Genomic DNA, 22,130 nt, shown 5'->3' with positions numbered 1-22,130 from the left:
GGACACCCTGAAATGGTTCCCAGCCAATCGTAAGGCACAAGGATTCAGACAATTCATGCTCACAGTCATGCACAGGGGCAGTATAAAGTGTTCAACTAGCCTACCCTTCATGCTTTTTGGTGGAAACAAGAGTATCCATAGAAAGCCCACGCAAGCCTGGAAAACATGGAAACTCCACACAGTGAGGACAAAGCTGAGATCAAAACTTCTACCCCAGAAATTTGAGGCTGACGCACTAACCACTTGCCCGCAGTGTATTAAGATTGCATTGAATTATCTAAAAGCCAAGATTAGTAATTTAAAATGAATACACAATTAAATTTAAAGGTCCTGAGTGTCAACTTTAATAACAGCAATAGCTGTCCACTTTAGTTACCATTCTTTTACAGGGTTAACGTTGTTATGTGCTATTAATTTATTTTTTGCAAGAATGAGTGCCTTTTTATACCGGGTTCTGTGTCTTATCAGTCTTTAAAACAAAAGAAAATTGAACGAAAATATATAATTTGTGAAATAATTATGTAGGTTTCTTCAACTTTCTCTATTAAAACCATCATTTGATTTGTTTCCACTTGAAATGAAGGATTTGTTTTTTTAGCTCCGCTATTGGCTGTCCACTGATAGAGGGTGTCCCCCTGGCTGGTCCCCGTAGTTAGCTGGGATATGCTCCAGCACCCTCCGCGACCCTAGTAAAGCTAAGCGGATCAGGAAGAAAAAAAAGAGTTTATTAGCTCTTTTTCCCCTCTGCACTGTAAGGAGCTCTCCACGGTCCTGAACCAAACACTTGTTCTCCCGTATCTTCCGTATGCGAGCCAATTCTTGCATCCTCCCCCTCTTTACTCGCTTGTGCCCCCTAGCCCCTTAGCCCCAACCCTCCCCCAGTCTTTTATCCTTCACAATAACAACATTTGGCTACGAGTCACCAAGCTCATTCGTGTCTCCCGTAATGAAATGGATCTCTCCCTCCCTCGCATACTCCCCTCCAGTGCCGAGGAATGGTTTGGCCCGTCCTGCACGATGAGACACTGACAACAAAGGAAGCTCATAGAGAGTGCTTTTAGGGGAGGGAGCATGATGTAAACACAGTAAAAGGCCAGTCTTTCGGTTTTTATTCCGATTCCTGGACTACTATGTGTTTTCGGTATTGCTTAAGTCGTGCGACACACCGTTTTCTCGCGGACAAACAGAATATTCCACGTGTGGATGAGAGGAGTTGAGAGACGTGTGGCGTTTTCCTGGAGTTCTGGTTGGCCCCTTGCTGTGAGGTTGAAATGTGGTCGGATAAAAGCTGACCAAGAATCAAGATGATGATGCCTTTGGTTCTCTTTTCATGGACTGTGCAGGAAACATCCGATCATGTTTTTTATTAGGTGAGTTTTCTTTGTCCTACAGCGCAGCAAGCATGGCGCACTAAACATCAACATGAATTTTACTTGGGCTAAATTTCCTAATTTGTAAAATGATTAAAATGTTAATGTAACATGCTAAATATCGTACGTTTTTGTTGTTATACTATGGTTTGGGAATGTGAGACAACCGGCAGTTTTTGACAGCTATATGCTTTTGTTTAATTTCCATTGTTTTCATTTAGGGAACATTTGGTCTACTCTAAAATATGACTCCTCACTTGCCAACCTTGTTGAAATGATTCTTGACCGTGTCTGACAATTAATAATTGAAACGTCCAAACTCTGAGTTTGATGCTATTAATCCAAATAGAGACATTGGTTGTGTTGAACAGAATGTAAACACATGGACGTTCTGCAATAGTCTATCTACCAATCGATTTATCTATCAATTTTTAAAAATGAAGGCAACACTTGTGCCAAATAAATTATGAAATCACTTTGCAGCTACTATTTTGTGTTGATGCATGACTAAATCTGAAAGATACTCTAAAATAAATTAGAGTCCAAATATTCACAAATATTTAATTAAGTGTTGGGTCGTGAAATTGATGAGATCCTCACAGTTCTCAATCTCAGGGGGTCTACATGTGCTTACTGAGCTTTTTGTGTTTTGTTTTCTGGGAAGATTAAATTGTCCTCATGTGTAATTGTAAATGTTGTCTATTGTTGAATTACAATTGGCCAGTGACCAGCCTCTCAAATGATATTTGCTCCAGCCTTAGCCTTCTGAGGACATACAGAAAATAGAAAATAAGTGCATTGTTTGAGAATTGTCAATAACACACATTATATTGTGATTTTCATGAACACACACTTGCGACACACCGGAGGACTGCTTCTACCAACTCATTGGCTGCCATTGATGTTGATAGACGTCCAATCCCTTTGAATTGAGAGGCCTGGCAGTAAATGAATGTATTTTAATTCTCCGACACCCTCTCCGTTTAAACAGATTGGAAGTCTACTCATGTTAGCTCACATCATCATCGTCGATGGCACTGGCAGAGTTCATTTCCATGCTAGCTTTTCTATTTCATTTGATGATATGTGCTCTGTTAGTCTCTTCATCTCTCTCAGCTGGACCAGGTAAAGCAAAACTTTTCACAGCTCATCCATCAAGGTTATACAGCCATCCAAACTTGAAAACAAAGGCAATTCATCATCGCAGTCATTTTCTAAGGCATTATTGCAAAACGGTTGACCGAAAATTGAAGCAGTAGAGTTTAGGAGCCACACTATCCAAACAGGAATTCATTTGACCAGTTATTTATAGACAAAATATATTTAACGGTTGAATCATCTTTGGCGGTTTTGCTTGATTTATAGGTAAGGTAGTGGGGAAAAAAACAAGCTCTTTTGTCGGAGAAATGTTGAAAGTGATAATTGATTGACATTGAGGGTGTGCGTGGGTGTTTTTGTGTGTACGTGCTGACTCTTGTGTTGGTATTCATGTGCTTGTTACTGACATTCTTTTAAAGTGCTTGGAATTGTAAGATCAATGAGAAATAAGTATTTAAAATTAGTACATAACATTATTTGTGTAAAAGGTACAAAAAATAGAAAAAGATCATTATGTATACAATATTACAACATGAAATAGTTCTGCTTAGCGAGCACAGAAGGAGCGATAATAAAGTATATTTGTGTAGTTAACAGTGAGAAAGTTCTACATTAACTTTATATATATGTGAACTGATGAGTATAAGCACTTGTGGTTATAGCAAGCATGCAAAAATTAGGAGTACATAACGGATAATGGAAGGTATTACGGATAAAGGGTACACACATTGTATTTGAAGATCAATCTTGAAAGCTTTCTGATTGATGGCCTATATGGTAAAATGCTGTTATGCAACTGTAATCAACTGTGTTCTTTCTCAGACCTTCGCCAAAGTGAGGAGCTCAGAATTGATGAACATTTTGGCCAGATGTCAAAAAGTCTATCTTTTGTCTGCAATTTTTCAGTTTTGCCATGTAGCACATCTTGAGAGGATTTAGTTGTTTGAGACCTTGAACTGAATTAACAAAATATGACACGAAAGTCTGTCTGTAGTTAACATTCAATGTCACAACATGAATTGCTTTTATTTATATATTAATTTATTTTTAAATGGGTTAATCATATACTTTGTTTTTTTGCAGAGATGCAACTATTTGGGTGCCTGTGAGAAGTTGGATTATGTAATTTGTCAGAACAAAAGTCAAAAAGACTGCTTTTCTTAGAAGTCAGCACAAAACATCAAGAGGGCTGTCTTTGTCAAAGTTTGCCTTTGGCAGGCCTCATTTCATTAAAGAAAATAGAGAAAAAGAAGAGGAAATTGCGTGGTCATGAATTAACAAGAAGGATGGGTACAGATCAATTGAGAGCAAGACAAAGCAACAGATACAATGGGAATTAAAACAACTAAACGAGTATCAGAAAGGAAGACCGTAGGAGAAAAAGTCAATGCTAAACCCAATATAAACAATTGCAATTGGCATTTTCTCACTCAAAATGGTACACATGTATCGATAGGTCAAGCAGCCAAATGGTACATTCTGTCTGACCATGTGATTTAATAGCGACATAGCCAAAGTGAGTGTAATGAGGACAGCATCAAATGTGACTCACAGTGTGCATGTGTTTGCCCTGAGGCAATGGAGCCTGCGTGGACATTTGTTTGGTATCATAATGCTTTGTTGCAAGGCCAGTCTCCATAATTTAAAGTGCATTTGAAATTGTCAATATCTATGTTGAGGACATAAACACAGTCTGCCACTGTTTCTGGACTCCAAAAAAAGTGTTATTTCTTTTTTTTGGCATTGGATAGCTGGCATGTTTAAGTGCCCTTGATGGGGTCAGAAACCCTTTCAGTTTTATTGTCCTATCCGTTTTACTTTCTGTCAAAATGGATTAGACATTTATCGCTGTAATTGGCAGCCAATGTGTTGTTAATGAAATAACATGAAATACAATTAAAGCCGTTTGAACATTGGGAAGCTCCTGGTATGCTAAGGTTACTCTGAAGTAATGTATGATTGTGAGTGTGAATGGTTGTTAGTCTCTCTTTTTGCCCTCGGGCTGATTGGCGAAGTCTAGGGTGTATGTAGTCTGCCTTTTGCCCGTCAACACGGATCCGCGGTACAGAAGATGAATGACTTTATATATTTTAAACTTCGACACAGTAGTGGTCCTAGTGCTTTATTTATTTTGTGAATTCCAACTTTACATCCCATGTCATTGGTAAGATATTGGTGAGCTCATATGAGAACATATTCCCTACGTCTTTAGAATTTAAAGGTAAAAAGTGGGAAAATGCTGAGTTTCTAGGACTTCAAGTTGTACATTTCTTGCATTCTGTTTTTGCAAATTCTCCGCATTAGTGACATTAGTGGAACAGAGTATTGATCTCCCTGTTGAAAATTAAATTATTGTTACTCTTCAAACTCCATTTAAACAGCCTTCATTGCTGCTGGACGACATAGACAGGTAGAGAATGAACTGTAAACTGCAATGTAAGCTCCTTTATCCCACAGCTACCTCACCTTCAGCCTTCTAGCAGTGGCCAGGGCTTACAGAAGGATCACTGCTGAGACCACCAAGTACACACTCCATCCACATCAAATCACTTCAGGTGCTCCCAGGCTGTACACAACCAAGGGGGACTTTTGCCCTTTTCGGTTGCCTTTTTTTAAAATCCATTACAAACTGCCTCTACTTTGTTTTTGTGTGCATGTGCTTTGAGCTAGGCAGATGGTGCCATGGGTCCCTCGCTTACTCAATGGATTTGTAGTACAAAAGGGAGAACGCAGTGAGTGTGAGGAGAAAGTTAATAGTGTTGTAGCATCCATACAAATTATCCTGCTGCATTTAAAATTAATGACCTGAACAGACACATGAAAGATGAGGAGATTCCATTGTAAGTACTGATAGTTGTAGTACTGAAACAATACTAAATACTCAGAATTAATAAGCCATTTCTCCTTAGTGGATTTCTTCATATACAAAATAATCAAGGTATTGCAAAAACAGATTTTTTCCCCCATCCCCGTTAATAAGGATATATTACCCAAGCAAAGCAGGCAATGACCATCAACCACTGCACTAAAATGGTTAAACTGCAACAGTTTTGAGACCACATTGAAAATATACTGTATTCTATAATGTTTTGCTAAAGTATGAATAAATCATGGTGCAATCATTTGTTCGGTGCATGTTGCGATTTAGCCTAAATGCAAATAAATAAAATGAGAGACATAATGAAATGGCTCTTCTTGTTCATTACAGAAGCCACAAGTAGAGAAAAGTAGAAACATCAACAAGAAATCACATTGCTATATCTGTTAATTTATTCTTTTAAATATATAGTCGGTACTCGTGCACAGTCATCTCCCCAGTGGCAGATGGGCTTTATGGAACTCAGTCAGCTTGTTAGTCATCATGACATCAGCAACAGTGTTGCTGTCAGTGGCACATGGAGTTGCAATCTTCATGTAATAAACCTAGTATACATCGTTAATTACTGGTGATGGTTGAACAATGGCTTTTGGATTTCCATTTACTGACAATATTTTGTAACGTTCGGTCCACACTATGACGTACTTTCTCGATATGTGCTACGAGAAATTATGACTCTTGCTGGTTTTATGCATGATCAACACTTATCTCATTAAAACACATGACACATGCTCATGAATATGCAAAGAAAAATAGGCGAGCAAAATATTTCATCTTATACACCTCAGGAATTATTTGACTCCTAGATCAGGTTTGAAAAATGCATTTTCACTGGTCCAAAGCTTTTATGCTCACCTGACCCAAGAGAATTGTTAACAGTTTACCTGACAGGCTAACATGTATTAGCTGGCTTCCACCATTGCTGTGTTGCTCAAAACAAAGTAAGAGACAATCGGATTAAATGACAATCAGAGGGAGTATGACATCAGTCTCCGCTCAGCAGACTGTCCTTTTTAAATGTGAAAGTTCAATATGGCCCGTCTGTCATTTATAGGAAGTATTTATTGTGTGTCAAGTGTTCTTGCCAAAACTAAATATGGTCTTTTTGTCTGTGCATTTCAATATTTGTCTCGTGTACTCTATTGACCTAGGGAAGTAAACCGATGAATATCTTAGTAATAGCTTTAGTGGTATTAGGAAGGTTTACCTACAACATTTCACATTAGTTTACCTAAATCTCCATCATGCTGAAGCCTACTCCAAGCTTGATGACAGCGCTTGCAAGTATTTTTATATTGGATAAAGAATCAATTGTGGGTTTATTATTTTCCATAGTCACAGACGAAATGTTGGCAATGCATTTAGGGTCTGTAATGCTTCAAAGAGTGGTGTGTTTGTCATCACAGTACCAAAATACTTAATATCAAAACAGGAGCCATTTCTAGAGCTTTGTTTGTTTGAGTTAATTTACTTCTAAGTTAGTCTTTTTAATAATAAATACTACTACTTCTGTATAAGAGCAGAAAAACAACTACAACCGATTCTGATAAGTTAATTTAAAAAAAGGTGCAACTTACTTTTAATTAGATTTGATGTTAATATATGCCTTGCAATTTAAAATTTTCAATAAATTACAATTTGTTTTTTATTGGCTTATTAAATTTTCATATGGAAGTCATTTAACTGGCTGCCATTGGCAACGCGAGATGTCCAATTCATTTTAATTAATTTTGATAGAAAAATGCCATCAATGGCACTGAGGAATGAGCATTCACAGCCAAGTCAGTAGATCAAATAATTGCCTTCCCCCAAGTATATTATAACTCGGATGGCTGGCATTGACTTCATCCTTCACTGCCATTGACAGCAATAGATGTCCAATCCAAATTGACTAAGGGGCTGACAACAACTGAACGATTGCAGCCCACCTTCCTAGTCAAATTCTTTTGGACATCTATCTCTGTAAAAGGCAGCCTATTGGGACATGCAATTAGAACCATATATTTTCTCGTACACATATTGGATCATCATTATTTTACTACCAAAAAACTCACGTGATCATGACTAAAAAAAATGTAATACATGTACGCTTTCATGTAATATCAAGGCGCACAACTTAATTGAAAATCATAGTCGAAAGATTAGATTAGAGCTGCTCTATTGTCCGCAACTGAAAATATAATATGGTCAACTGATGTGGATCACAGGAGAGCTAGGGTTGGGATGTTGTTCAAGAAAATGTATCCTTTCAATTTGTTAAATGCTTTAAGAAATACAAAAAACTTAAATTAAAGTAGAAATCCTAAAGCAGCCAAAATCGTATGAAACTGACAGCGATTACATTATTGGCCTGAAAGGGTTATGCAAGAAATAACATAGATCCTATTTGTACCCACCAGACTACACTCCAATTTTGCATTTCCTCCAGCTGAGAGAAAAATGGTTTTAAGACAGCCTTTCAAACACTGCAGTGTTTTGTACAAGCACTCTTCAGTGCAGCAGCCAGAGAAGCAGCAGGAAACCTTAACCTTGATGATATGTTTAGCAGTAAAGAGAGCATTTGCATTTGTTTAACTGCACTGGCCTCAGCAAGGGGCTGTTTATGTATGATGATTCCACAGTGAATCTTTTTATTTTATTTATTATCTACTGCATGGGTTTTCATCTTAGCGAGAGTATTTTGGTAGAAAATGTTCAAAACTGGGCTTTAAATAAAAAATAAATGTCTGAAACTAGAGATTGATGGAATATCCAAATTTTAATCAGGGTAAGTTAATCGGAAGCACTTTGAATTCATTAATTTTCTCTATTGCTTATCCTCACAAGGGTCGTGGTGGGTGCTGGAGATTATCCCAGCTGACTTCGGACAACACAAGGGGGGCTCACCTGAAATTGGTTGCCAGCCAATCGCAGAACGCACTTTAAATCGAAGGAAATATATGTTGACTGGCCACCTGCAGTGGTTAATCCTCCTGACTGTGTTGCGGGCAGCATGAGATTGATTCCGACTCAGTGGCGGTATGATTGTGAGTGTGAATGGTTGTCTGTCTCAGTCTGTGCCCTATGACTGACTGGCAACCAGTCTACTAGAGTGTAGTCCGCTTTTCACCTGAAGTCAGCTGTGATAAGCCCCAGCACCCTGCAAAACTGATGTGGACAGGTGATGTTAAAAATTAATGAATAAAAAGGCTAGGACCAATATGGCACTAAGATGGGGTACTCGATCTTTTGGTCGCCCCGGAAGGTTATTGATAATTACCATTTAAATTCGTTGCTCAAATTCCCTAAATACAAACTGTGAATTATTATTTAGTCATACTTAATTCCCTTTTAATTATTAGGCTAAAGAAAAGCTCCAAATTTCCCGTACTTTTATTGTGTTTTGTTGGAGAACTTGTTAAGACCCTGACTGACGTTCCTTCCTAAGGGGACAACACATATACATACAAACTCTTATACACTCACACGTCCGCTCAGTGAAACTGCTCAGGGCCATTGTTGGCTTTTATTGATGCGTAGACCGTGTTGTTTTACCTTGTTTTGTCGCCGGTCTTTTGGTCGCCGGTCTTTTGGTCGCCCGTTGTTTGGGTCCGGGCGACCAAAAGACCGTGACCTAAAGTCCGGCGACCAAAAGACAGCGACAAAAAGACCGGCGACCAAACGACCGCACATGCTAAGATGGCATCTTAAGACAGTACTAAAAAATAATGTGCTGAGGTTGCTTAATATGTAATTTTTACGATCTACTTTCCAACTCCTGGTTGCCCAGACCAAAATGACCATGAGATACACCACAATAAAAAAAGAGCAAATGTCGCTTTTCCGAGCTGATGTTAGACAAACAATTGTGTGGCGTCCAGTCACCCTTATGTTGTGAATTTAAATGAGTTCATCAATAGGTCCATTTGAAATGGGAGGTTCGTAGTGAATGAAGATTTGTTGAGGGAGATAAAGGCATACAGTTTTGAAATGGGAGGTTCGCAGTAAATGAACATTTGCTGAGGGGGATAAAGGCATACACAGTTGACCCCTCATCACAACCAGGGCCTCCTTAGTGCATGAGCATTGGTTAAAATGTTGGATTTTTTTATGTTTGTATCTGCCATGTTTTGTGAGGAAAAGAGGGTAGAGAAATGGGGCCAAAAAGTTTTAGGCACCTTTTTTAGCCCAAATGAGTGTTTTTTTAAAGAAATACAAGAAGGAAAGTGTTAGATGTTAGGGTTATATGCTATATGCTGTTGTATGTCAGGAGCCTCTAGACGCAACCATTACAGGCTGTTTCTTGGCCTAGTTCCTGTTTCCTTAGAAACTTCACCGTTTTCCTTTACATTAGTAGGGACCTTATATTGCTGCAAATTGTTATGGCAACAGGGTGGATGTGACATAATCCATTGAGGTGTTGTTTAATCAGGTACCTTGCTCTGGCCTGAAGCACACTCTTTTCTCTAATTGTGTCTTCGTCTTCATGAAAAAGCTGCATGATAATTCATCAGTGTTTCAATTATTGCTCTACCATGTCATGTGGGAAAGGTTAAAAAAAGTAGTGTGAGGCCTTTTTAATCAAGCTGTTTTTTTTGTTTTTGCACGACAAAGAGCATATACTGGATACTACAGAAAGAAAGAACATGGACCATGTTATCTTTATTCTATTCTTATGTTTTAACGACTTCACGTCCTATGTAGAACATAAACAACCACTGTGTCAACTATTGTGGACCCTAGAATAGGCAAGTGACTGTACATTGCTCAAGGGCACCTTTTGACGTCAACCAGCATGCACACCATCTGATCTGGCCAATCCAAAACAGGTCTTCAACCTAGCCAACAGGAGTGCAGATTGAGCTACAGCCTGTGCCAACTCTGTATTAATACTAATCGGCTCTCACTCTGAGTCATACACACCGCCCACAGGAGTCACTGCTAACACAGTTGCATTAATATTCTTCATCTTAATCTATGATAAAAAGTGTTTAATGTAATATTGATAGTGATAGAAAGGGCACTGTGGGTGATGGCAGGTAGGTATATCTGCCAATTTAATTTTAAAAGAAAAAATGTACTCTTGTATTGGCATATAATGATGAACTATTAGAACAAATATATATTTGTGTCTTAAAATCTTGCAGAAATAACTAACAGTGGGTTTGATATTTGCTTTGATTTAATATTTATAATGATAGTGATAGAAAAGGCACTGTAAGTGATGGCATGTAGGTATTTCTGCCATTTAAATTTTAAAAGAAAAAATGCACTGTATTGTACTGTATATTTATGTTTTAAAATCTTGCAGAGATGATTATCAGCAGGTTTGTTATTTGTTGTCACTCTAGTTGAGAATCATGGTTGTATAGTTTTTGGAGTTATTTCATAGTGCTAAAATGTTTTGTTGTCAGAATTCCAAGCTGAACACTTCCAGCATTCAATAACATTCTTGCTGTGTTTCTCCTACCTTTTTCTTTTCAGTTTCCCAGATCTAAATAGGTGAGGCATACTGGTTGAGAAATTCCCCCCCAAAAAACCTGTCCATCCCTGACCCACAGACTTCTCCTGTCAACGCTGGCTCCCCTAACATCCGTCGATATGGCCTCCACCGGCCGGCTGCTCGGACTGGCTGAGCTGGGCCTGAAATGTGACCAGCAGATCGAGAGGAGATATGAGATTGTGCCCTCTGTGATCTGTTCCATGAGCTGTCTCTTTGGAATCATCTACTGCTTCTTTGGTACGTTGTGGGCAAGTCTAATGTTTGCGTTGTGGTTCTGCTGCTTACTCATTAGCCGCTTTTGGCAGAGCTAGAAGACATCCAATCCATTTGGGAGAGGCAGGCAGCAATTGATCATTGATCAATGAGAATTTTGGTTTTATAAAAGTAAGAAAAATATTTAAAAATATTTGAAAAGTACAAAAAACAGGAGCAATAACAAATTATTCATAACAATATGAATTTTAGCTTCATAAAATTGCATACAGGACAGCCCGGTGGTTAAGTGGTTAGGGTGTTGGCCTCACAGTAGTAAAATAAAAAAATCATTAGGAAATACATGAATTTTAGATTTGCAAAGATATGAACATAAATATGATTACGAATAATTGAAAAGAAAAAACACAAGCACAAAACAATGTTAAAACCAACTTTTGATTTTTAAATCTATGTAAATAAGTTAGAAAAATATTATAAAGAAGGATGAAATAAGAAGTAAGAAATGGACAGCATTAAGCAATACAAGAATTTTTGATTCAAAAAAATACATGAACATTTTATTTTAAAATATTTAATAAGTACACTGCTGTTTAAAATTCCTCACTCCCGGCTAAGAATGATAAAACATTAACATCTCCCACCTTTTAAAATGGTGGGTCTATGTTAAGGTAGATTCATGATTTATATCTCATTACACAGTATTCTTTAAACTACTGTCAATGCACAAATGTATCTTTACATCATGTGCTAATTTAATAAGAGTGACAAAGAAAGCCAGAGATATACTTGTAACTGCGATAAAAGAACAAATACACATTTGAAATACTTCTTACCCAATAAAAGTTCATTTTATGTCTGCAGATACTTTTAGAAAAGGGATAAGTAAAACGAAAAAGATGGCACGAAATGGCTACCAGTTTTCTCTGTGGTCTGAATGGAGATAGTGCGGCATACACATATTAATATCATTTAATCTGAGGTTGATTCCCCCTGAGTCGTCAAACAGAAAGCAAAAAGAAACATGGAGATTTTAATAAAGACAACACACAAGCTGAATGGCTTTTGTTAGTAGGAAGCACAAAGACCCAAAGCCCAGAACTACTGGAGATGCCGCTCTTGGAGACAAAGAAAAGGGAAATTGGAAGGGCGGTAGAATGCATATTGGCTAAGGATTGGTTCAAACTTTTAATTACAATGTGATGATTAACTCATTGGCTGCCATTGACGATGATACACATCGAATCATGTGGGTCTTTTTGCAGAAAATTTGAATACCTTTATCAACAGCAGACGTCCAATCCAGTGAAACTGGAAAGCTTAGCAGCCATTTATTAATTCGCTGTCAGCCCTCCCAGTTCCAGTAGATTGGAAGTCTATTGTTGTCAATGGCAGGCATTGAGTTAACATATATTTTCACAATTTCAAACATTTTTATCAAATTTTCCATCATATTCTAATGAGGACTCGTCTCTGCGTTTGAAAGCCAACATGTAAAGACCTCCAGTGCTAACAATCTATCTAGTTCAAACAGAAAACATATTGTAATATTACAAGATTAAAGTCATGATATGACTACATTTAATCTTGCGATATCATGCATTTTTTGTCCTAACATGTAATATTATAACTTTTTTCTCGTAATATTGACAAATTTCATTCTAATTACAATTACACTTTATTCTAATGATATTTCAACTTTAATAACTTATAATTTTCATATTGTAGGCCTACTCTTTTTCTCTTTGATTGGCCCTAATGCTTAATTTTAGGAAATAATTGAGATCCGTGATTTTATTAATTCATTGGCTGCTCTTGACAGCAGTAGACGTCCAACCCATTTGAATTGGGAGGGCTCGCAGAAATTCATGAGTGGAAGTTTGATGGTGATCTTTCTATTTTTCTCTCGTTTTCTCCACAGGCTACAGATGTTTCAAGGCCGTGCTTTTCCTCACAGGCTTAATGTTCGGCTCAGTGGTCATCTTTATGCTTTGCTACAAGGAGAGAGTGATGGACACTCAGCTCAGCATAGAGGCATCTGTGGGCATCGGCCTTGGAATCGGGACTTTGTGCGGCCTGGTGACCATGCTGGTCCGCAGTGTCGGGCTGTTTATGGTGGGCTTGCTGCTGGGCTTGTTGGTTGGAGTGGCTTCATTGGTGGTGAGGACACAAGTCAGATTGAATGTTAACAAGTACAGTGGAACCTTAAAAATGCTAAATGACTTCCAATTTGTTTGTAATTGTTTTATAGACAGAAAATAGAAATTTGAATCAATTCCAGGTGGTTTACTTAATAAAAATCTATATTAACTGGACAGAAATGTATTCAATTCCTGAATGTGCTACAAGTAACAGAAGTTGATAAGTATAATAAATGATACTATATTATTGAGTAAGAGCTATCTAATGATATGAAAGAAAATGCTAACCCTTCAAACAAGCCTGGTTATAATGTAAGGAGGCAACAGTATTTATTACTATGAATATTCTTACTATTTTCACCAGGAAACATGTTAAAAAAACATGTTTTGGGGCAAGCTATTGATATATATATATAAATAAATTGTGTTGTTGGCAGGAATTATAAAAATATTGACTATTACTGATTAACTTTTTGGCTGCCATTGATGAAAGATATTCAATCGTTAGGCTTTTTTGCAAAAACACAATGGTTGGATTTGTAAAAGTTTTGTACAACTGTAGCTGCATAAATTAAACAAGAAAATACTTAATGCGTTAAGTATTTTAAAGTCCAGTCACTAAACTAAATCTTTTATACTTTCACTACTTGCAGGTCATGGAGGAATTTTACCACCCCAGAACAGTGTGGGTTCCTCTGGGAATCCTTCTTAGTTCTGGGACCCTTTTTGCTGTCCTCACTCTTCAGTGGCAGCGTTGCTTCGTGACCTTTTCCACCGCGACTTTCGGTTCCGCCATCATCACCATAACAGTGGATTATTTCATAGAGCTGTTTGCGATGGTGCACTACGTCTTTGAGAGACTCAAGGTGCTTCTTCCACTTTGTTTATGTTTCCGGCTGAACTTTTAATTGCACAAACAAACAGAAATACGATTTACTCGTTGGGAGTAAATTGCTTGGCTGAGAAATAAAGATAACCCCCTTACTCGTCGGGTAGACGCTATGCAGCTCTGCAAACTCGATTTCCAAATCTGTCAAGCAATGAGCAGATTTCAAACCAGATAAGGCGATGTGGAAAATAACAATTTATCAACTACTTGCACAGTGCATGCACAACATACAAGTTGATGACTCATTGGTAACGTGCATTGGAGCGCTTCATTTCTTCGCCCAAGATGCAGACACTTTTGCTGTGCTTTGGAATTACTGCAGCAAGCCAGGGGTCATACAGCCTTCTCGCCATGAATCATCCAGTCTGGTACAGTCCCGTCAGAGTGTACTTTGTCCAGGGAATATCGTTACACCCACTGCCAGTCCGTGTGAGCAGTGGAGTGCTTTAAAGCTTCCTCCAGGCTATATTTACACGGCTGATGTTAAAACCTTGTCCTTCCTGATTGGGCTTGCCAATAAATGTAATCAGGAAGCTTCATTTCAATTCTGCTGCAGCTTTACCTTAGTTGAACAAGTGCAGTCATTTAAATCATTGAAGGCGGTAAAACGAACATCGTTACACGTCAAGATTTTGACGTTTTCACTGAAAGCCCCCATAGTCAAATTGGATGGCACGTCTAGCGACACCAATGGCACTGAAAGATTAGCATTCACTATCAGTCATCACAGTTTAAATGAAATGGACATCTACTATTGTCAATGCCAGGCTATAACTAAATACTTTAAATAAAATAAAAAACACTTTAAAATGTTTGGGTCCAGAGTTGTGTAATTATAATTATTTTCATTCGAATCATTTTTAATTAACATTTTATTAATTATCCTTATATTCGTTCATCCATTCATTTTCTGTAACGTTTATCCTCACAGGGGGTGCTGAAGGCTGACCCAGCTAAGGCCAGCCAAACGTGTACTTTTATTTTCTCATAAATATAAATAATTATGAATAAAAAATATCCATTGAGACAAACATGAATGTCACATTTGCACCATGTAGGCCACACTTGAATACTAAATGTTAACTCATTCAGTGCCTTTGAGAGCGATGGGCGTCCAATTCCGATTTGAGAAGATTGAAGGTCTATTGCAGCTCCTGAGTTAATATTGTGATCGCCAGGTCTTCAGAGGCTTTTTGTTTGTTTGTTCGTTTAATTACCATACCAAATAGTCAGTTGCCTTCTAAAGGATTATTCTGCAAGTGTCTGGTCTATTTGTGCTATACGTCATTTCAAACTAATCATGAGTATTCTCTTGATTAAATGCTTAAGATGCACCGTGAAATTGGTTTTCCAAGTCTTGCTCAAACTGCCTGAAAGTACAATTCAGAAGTGGCAAATACAAATCAAATAGAGTAAAACTTGATTAAGTGGCAAACAAGCAAAAAAAGGGAAAAAAACATCACACATAAATTCAATTAAAATGCCACAGTTGAGACATTACATTGACTGATCTTTTCAGTATGTAGATAAGTTTTTCCAAAACTAACATAACATGACAGATCAAACTGGTCCATCAGCACCAACAATATAAACCACCTTTGGTGCAGTGTTTTTTGTGAGCTTCAATCAGTTGTTCTAACGAGAAGAAGGTTGTAATTGTTCTAAATATGATTCAATTCAACACAGGTATCACCCAAAAAGCCAGTGTGCTGGTTCACGTGGGTCATCATGGGAGTATGGCCGATCCTTGCACTACTCGGTGTGCTGATTCAGTGGAAAGTCACAGCAGAGGGTTTTTCGCACACTGAGGGTGAGTATGGAACCGCTGTGTTTTTGTCACCAACATTCATTAATTCATTCTTAACCATTTTTTTTTAATATTCAAATGTTTTCATGATATAGTCAAATCAAATCAAATGCTAATACTATAAGCAACAAGGACTTATCTTCCACCAGAAAAGTGTTTTTGTTAATTGATTGGCTGCCAATGGCAGCAGGATAGGATAATTTATTTTTTCGCTGACATTCATTGTGTTAAGGGAGACACTACTTTGTTTTCAATAAGGTTGCAATAAGCATGTATTGTTTTATTTTAATCAGTCATTAATTCTTTTTTCATTCTGTTGATCCTCACAAGGGTTGGGGTTGGGGGTGCTGTAGGCTATCCCAGCCAACTATGGGCACCAGGCAGGGGACACGTTGAATTGGTGGCCAGCCAATCGCAGGTTACAAGAAGATGAACAACCATTCACAGTCACACATACATAAGGGCAATTTAAAGCATTCAAACAGCCTACCATGCATGTTTTGGAGATGTGGGAGGAAACCAGAGTGCCTGGTGAAAACCCATGCAGGCACAATGAGACCATGCAAACTCCAAAGGGTTGCAACCCACAGGGGAATGAATCCTCAATCTCTGAACTGTGAGATTAATTATCTAAAGAAATGTTGCACTGGAATATCATTGTCTGTGAGGTAGACAATTGTTTTGACATATTCTCTGCAATATTGCAAATTTGTTTAATTTTTTTTATTTCTCTCAGTTGTATTGTAGAATATCATAGTTTGATTGCCTAAGCCAGGGGTGTCAGACTTGGGTTGGTTGATTTCACGTGGGCCGAACCATTTTAGATATAACATTTAGATTTTTTTTTAATAAATGGATTAAAAGAACTGGATTAAAATCCCTGAATATTCAGTTTTTTAGAGATCTAAAACAATGTTTATTTTAGCTTTTTTTAAATATATTTTTAGATTTTACAAAATGATTTTTGAACTAAAAACACAGAAAAAAATGATTAAAAAATTACAATAATTGATTTAAAAGAGGGAAAAGCAGGAAATTTAATATACATCTATACTCTTCATTTTAATTTGATCCTAAAATAGAAAGTCGGCACTCATGATTTACTTTCCCGGGCCACACACGATGATGCGGTGGGCCAGATTTGGCCCCCGGGCCGCCACTTTGACACATGTGGCCTAAGCCATGTAACAGTGATAGTTGTATCGCTATATCGTGAGAAGAAAGTTTTGGTGAGCCTTGTATCATAAATCGTATTATGATGGACCCAGAGATACTACTACAAGCCAGTTTTTTTTACTTTTAATACAAGTGAAAATAGACATGAAGTCATCCCAAACTGCTGCTGTGTTATTAAACATTTTCCATTTGTCACAAGTTCAGTGAGTGGTTTAATTGTGCCCGTAATCAAAACCATAATGAGGGAACATAATGTGTGCTTCTGTGTGTTTGTGTGTTATGGGAAATTGCTTTTTATCCACAATGGAAGCAACCACAACACAGATGGCGAGATGGCACTCACAAATGCACGCTGTAAAATTGTCAACACATGACTCTTAGAGGCATGCATTCCCACGCAATGACAGAAACATACAAGGTCTCTTCCTCATTCATTCATTTTGCACTCACACAGCCCTTACAGATGGGAAGATGCCACACTTAGTCTTCAAAAGCGGGATTTAATGTTTGGTTCTAATAGCTTTCAGTCAGTGGGCGAGGGAAAAGCAATGAAGACTTTTCACTGAAAAATAGAAAAGTTAAGGGAAATAGGCATAGGGCATTGTTGCATTTAAACTACACAATGGATTCCAGTAGACGACATGACTTTTTAATAGGAACAAGTGCAGTTCTCATAAGCCTCACCGCACTGATAAGCAAACCAAAAAAATCGATACATAGACAATATATGCCTTCCTTTTGCATATATACAAGGATGAATAATAAATTACATTTTTGGGGGGTAAAGAAGTCTGGGTATCAACAAAGATTCTCGCAAAAAAGAACTTGTTGGTAAAAACACAACCATAAGTCATCTATTTGAACTGGGATTATTGACCACAAATTAATCATTTGCTGATTGTCCTCCCTGCCAAAATTGATTTTGCGTGTATAAAAGACAGTCATTTTAATTCACAGCAGAAGCATTAAAATAGCTACATCATTAGGCATCCATTTTTGTCAATGGCATAGAAAGAGTTAAGTAAGCATCCTGTTTTACAAGCCCGTTTTATTATTATATGAAAAAAAATAAAGCAATTTATAGGGTGTAGGTCTTTTCATGTTGTCAAATAATGGAGGAACATGAACCAAAGGGGGATGGTGCAGAGGGAGCAGGTGTGAAGAGGGGGGTAGCCGGGGTTGGAACTGGTGCTTACTGGGTAAACAGGGCACTCAAGTGGGCCAGTGAGAAAAATCACGTGGCAGCCATTGAATGGCGTGCAACACACTAGTGATCGGTTTAAAAATAATTGGCTCGTCTTCTTTAGTTGTTTTTTTTGTATCCTCATACCGCTGATATCACTGGGCGGCATAAAGACAAATACAGACACAATAAGTGGCACTTGGATAAAGGGTCCAGAGAGGGTGAGCTGAGGAGAAGAGAACGGGGGTTTCATTAAGCAATTCTCTGGCAGATGGTGCCGCGTTAAGCATGCGCTCTCACAAAGAAAAGCAAAACAATGGACATGAAGATGCACTCGTGGGTGACACGCTATGATTTTCATGATGTCCACAGAGTCTAAATTGTTGTATTCACACAAAATAAAAACGCATGGATTGAAAAACGAATTTAAAAAATTTAAGTTCTCAAGGAATTCTGAATGAAAAGTCTGCATCTGCATTTGTTGACCAGGGGTCGCAATCAAGAAAGACTGATTGCCGATTCAATTCTCAATGCCCACAGTTGGCATGGGATTAGCTTCAGCACCCCCACAACCCTTGCAAGGATAAGCAGAATAGAAAATAAATGAATTCATTAAAATTGTGCCACCTTATTTTAAAATCTATATGTTTAATATTGATCTTTCAAATGTTATTACTTTCTAATAATTTGTCGTTATTAATTATTTGATTTTTATTAGAACCATTTATATTTTTCTATCCCACAGTATTTTTTTTTCATTTGTTAATTATTTTTTGAGATGGATGGATGAGTTGCTCCACAAATGAGCTGCTTTACCATTGACTGTACTACAAGTTTAGCATATTACCACTTACAATCCTCAAACTAACTTTTTGGTACTTCTATAATTAAGTACTTTCCTGCCATTGACGGCAATAGACGTCCAATCCATGTAGACTGTGAGGTTCTGGCAGCGATCAAACGTTAAAATGTTTTTAGAGTGTAAATAATCTTGTTTCACATCCACTTCCCCAGTAAATGAACAACATCCTTTTTCATGATGATCTTCTGTTTTCTCTCTAGTGGTTTTGAGTCGACAACAAAGGAGAGTGCAGCTCATGCGTATCCGGCAGCGAGAAGAGAGGCTCAAAAAGGAGAATGAGAACAAAAAGAAAAAGCAACAGAACCACAAGAGCAGCCAAAAGCAGAAGACCAACGGACGTCACCACCAACAGTACCACCACCCGGGAACGTCTTACCCCCACCACCCAGCCCGGAGCACGCAGCCCCCTAAAGTCCCCCCCTCTCAGACTGAGCCAAGCTTCCATCGCAAGCCTCACCCTAAAAAGCGTTTTGAAGGAGATGTACTATCACCGGTAAGAGCCGTATATTTTGGGAAAATGTCTTATGTCATCTGTTTGTGAAAAAAAAAATGTTGCACCAATACTAGTGTCACATCAGTGCCTCAGTATATTTTCAAATATTTTTTCTTATTTTTATTTCCTAATAGGGCGCTAAAATCACATCATTGGTTTCGGAAAGTACTAAGAAATGTGTGCACTATATCATTCAGAATGGAATTTGAAGGTCAAAGAAAAAAAAGAATTATGTGCAGTATTTGTTAGAAATTATAGGAAAGACAGCAACAGGACCATACATGAGATTTGCCCTTGATAAGAAGTTTTCGCAGTGTTTTTTAGTCCTCACACCAGGCTACAAAAAAATATAGAAAATATAGTATATATCTTTACTGCATCTGGTGATGCGGTTGAATACTCAATGGCGACATCTCATGGTTGACAGCTGAATAAACCTGTCCCAGCTCTCTACCATTGCACTGAATTATATTTTTTTTTTTGTTAAAACGATTATGTTCTTTAAGACTGTGTCTGTTTTGTAAGACTACATTTAAGTATTATTCATGAATGACTAAATAATGCGTAATAGTCATAGCATCAAAAATTTGTTGGCTTTTCTACCGTTATGTTCTCTTGTGAAAAACATGTTTTCTGTTGGTTTTTTGTTTATATATTGTCCTCATCTCCTCTATTTTGTTTCTGTTATTAGAGCTACATCCGCAGTTTCAGAGACAGACAAACAGACAGACGAGCATATTCCCACAGTCGAATGATGAGCCGCTCCAGAATGGCTGAACTCGACTATGACTGTGGCTCTCAAGTGCCGCTCACGGCGCCTTCTGGAGCGCCAGTTCGTATCTGATGACTCCAAAGGTGTCGAGCGTGATTAACGGTTGTGTTCAGGTGGCAAAAGAACCTGCAACAAAAGTCACATTTTTCATTTATGTCTGCTGACATTTGGATTTTTGGCCTGTAAATGACATGAATGGCTTTCAGAGATGTTAATATGTTGCCTCTGCTTAAATATTTTCCATGGAGAAGATTATAACCAACAAGTGTCCTCACTGGAAGATGAACATAACACATGTTAGCTTTTTAGAATCGGTTTTGAAGAAGTTGCATGTTGTTGACTGAAAGCTGTGTTATTCAAACCAGCTGTTCTCAATTACAGAAATATGTAAATTCTCAATATTTTTTTCTCTAAGGAAAACAACCATCCATCTTTTTTATGCAGACATGCAATGGAACAGAGAGGTACAGATCTACAAGCATTCTCTAAACAGCTACTGATTATTATCCCCAAATCCTCAAGCCACACCACAGTGGTATTGTTGCCTAATTATTTTATAGACAAAAAAATCGTATTTTTTTTATTTTTTGATAATTTTAAATTCTAGTGTGTGGCCTCTTTCCAGAAGCCAGTTGGCAACTTGGTAATAGCTGTACAAAATGGATAAATGTGGCTTGGCGTGCACATAAATACATGATGTTCCCCTTTTATTTTCGGTTTGTAATTCCCTGATCCTTTTTTACACAAGCTGCAGTTGTTATATACTGGCCCCAAAAGGCGACTGACTGCTCTGATCATCTTGTAAGCAGACAGCACACAGCAGTGAACATAAAGAAATCAAGTGCTACTGTGTTGGTGCACACATGCCTTTTGGCAAGAGATGAATTGTACCAAATATTGGTTAAAGTAAGGGGTGAGGAGTTTTCTGCAGTGTATTAAAATATAATTGTGATTATTTTTTATTTTTTTGCCTTGTTTGTTTTTCTTCAAGATAATACAGTGAATGCCGCAAATCCTATAAATACCTTTAAAACTATCACAATGGTGGCAAAGACATTCATGTGTTTTTTTAGAAGCCTGAGATGGGAACAATTGCAAAGGCGCCCTCTAACGTTTACAACTTGATTCCCCTTGTACATTACTGTGGGACTTTTGAGCTCTGTCTTCTTGTGATGGACACTATACTAATGATTGTTATTTTCTTATTGGATCAAGTAACAAGAAGACATTGCTCAACCAAACATGCATCTATATTTAAATGCCACAAGAAAGTACATTTGTACCTATTTTTGTGTACATCTTGTAGATGTTTAAATAAAACAAAACAAAGGATTGCAATGACTTCAGTAGTAAAGTGCCACAATCAACAATAGGGATTGTGTTGAAGTTGGCAGGCCTTGCACTTCTTCGAGGGGTACACGTGCACTGTGACCCCTTTCATGCATGAGTGTCCTTTTTACAGTCTTTTCATTGTGTCGCTGTGTTAATGTGACGTGTTCCTGTGACAATTTACTAGTAGATCACACGGTTTTATGTTGAAGTGGGACTATTTGAAAAACACAAAGTACTGTCAGAAAGCCCCAAAACAACAATAGCATACTAAAAAATGTTAAGTTAAAGTGAAAGCAGTATTTTTGTCATGGTTTCTCACACAATTATTGTAAAAATGTGTTTTCTTTTCATTTATTTAATATAAATTCATTTGTAAATTTTATTTTAATGACAGATGGATTTCTGACTTTTTTCAGGTTTCTTCTTGTGTCGAT

At 37.6% G+C, this 22,130-nt stretch overlaps 1 protein-coding gene across 2 annotated transcripts; it reads left to right on the top strand.

Moving 5' to 3' along the window:
- The first annotated feature begins 1,007 nt into the window (after positions 1 to 1,007).
- tmem198aa (transmembrane protein 198aa) lies at positions 1,008 to 20,929 on the top strand. Of its 2 annotated transcripts, none has more exons than XM_077617767.1 (7): positions 1,008 to 1,370; positions 10,887 to 11,065; positions 12,963 to 13,201; positions 13,836 to 14,048; positions 15,758 to 15,881; positions 19,300 to 19,592; positions 20,284 to 20,929. In XM_077617767.1, the coding sequence occupies exons 1-7, from the start codon at positions 1,357 to 1,359 to the stop codon at positions 20,434 to 20,436; spliced, it is 1,215 nt and encodes a 404-aa protein (XP_077473893.1). In that variant the 5' UTR covers positions 1,008 to 1,356; the 3' UTR covers positions 20,437 to 20,929. The 2 variants fall into 2 exon arrangements, with proteins under 2 accessions (XP_077473893.1, XP_077473894.1); XM_077617768.1 differs by having other exon boundaries at positions 1,009 to 1,370; positions 10,810 to 11,065.
- Positions 20,930 to 22,130: the final 1,201 nt, after the last annotated feature.

Source organism: Stigmatopora argus, chromosome 13, assembly GCF_051989625.1.
Source record: "Stigmatopora argus isolate UIUO_Sarg chromosome 13, RoL_Sarg_1.0, whole genome shotgun sequence".
Lineage (NCBI taxonomy): Eukaryota > Metazoa > Chordata > Actinopteri > Syngnathiformes > Syngnathidae > Stigmatopora > Stigmatopora argus.
The sequence above is the reverse complement of the archived record's forward strand: the minus strand, read 5'-3'. Positions and strand labels throughout refer to the sequence as shown.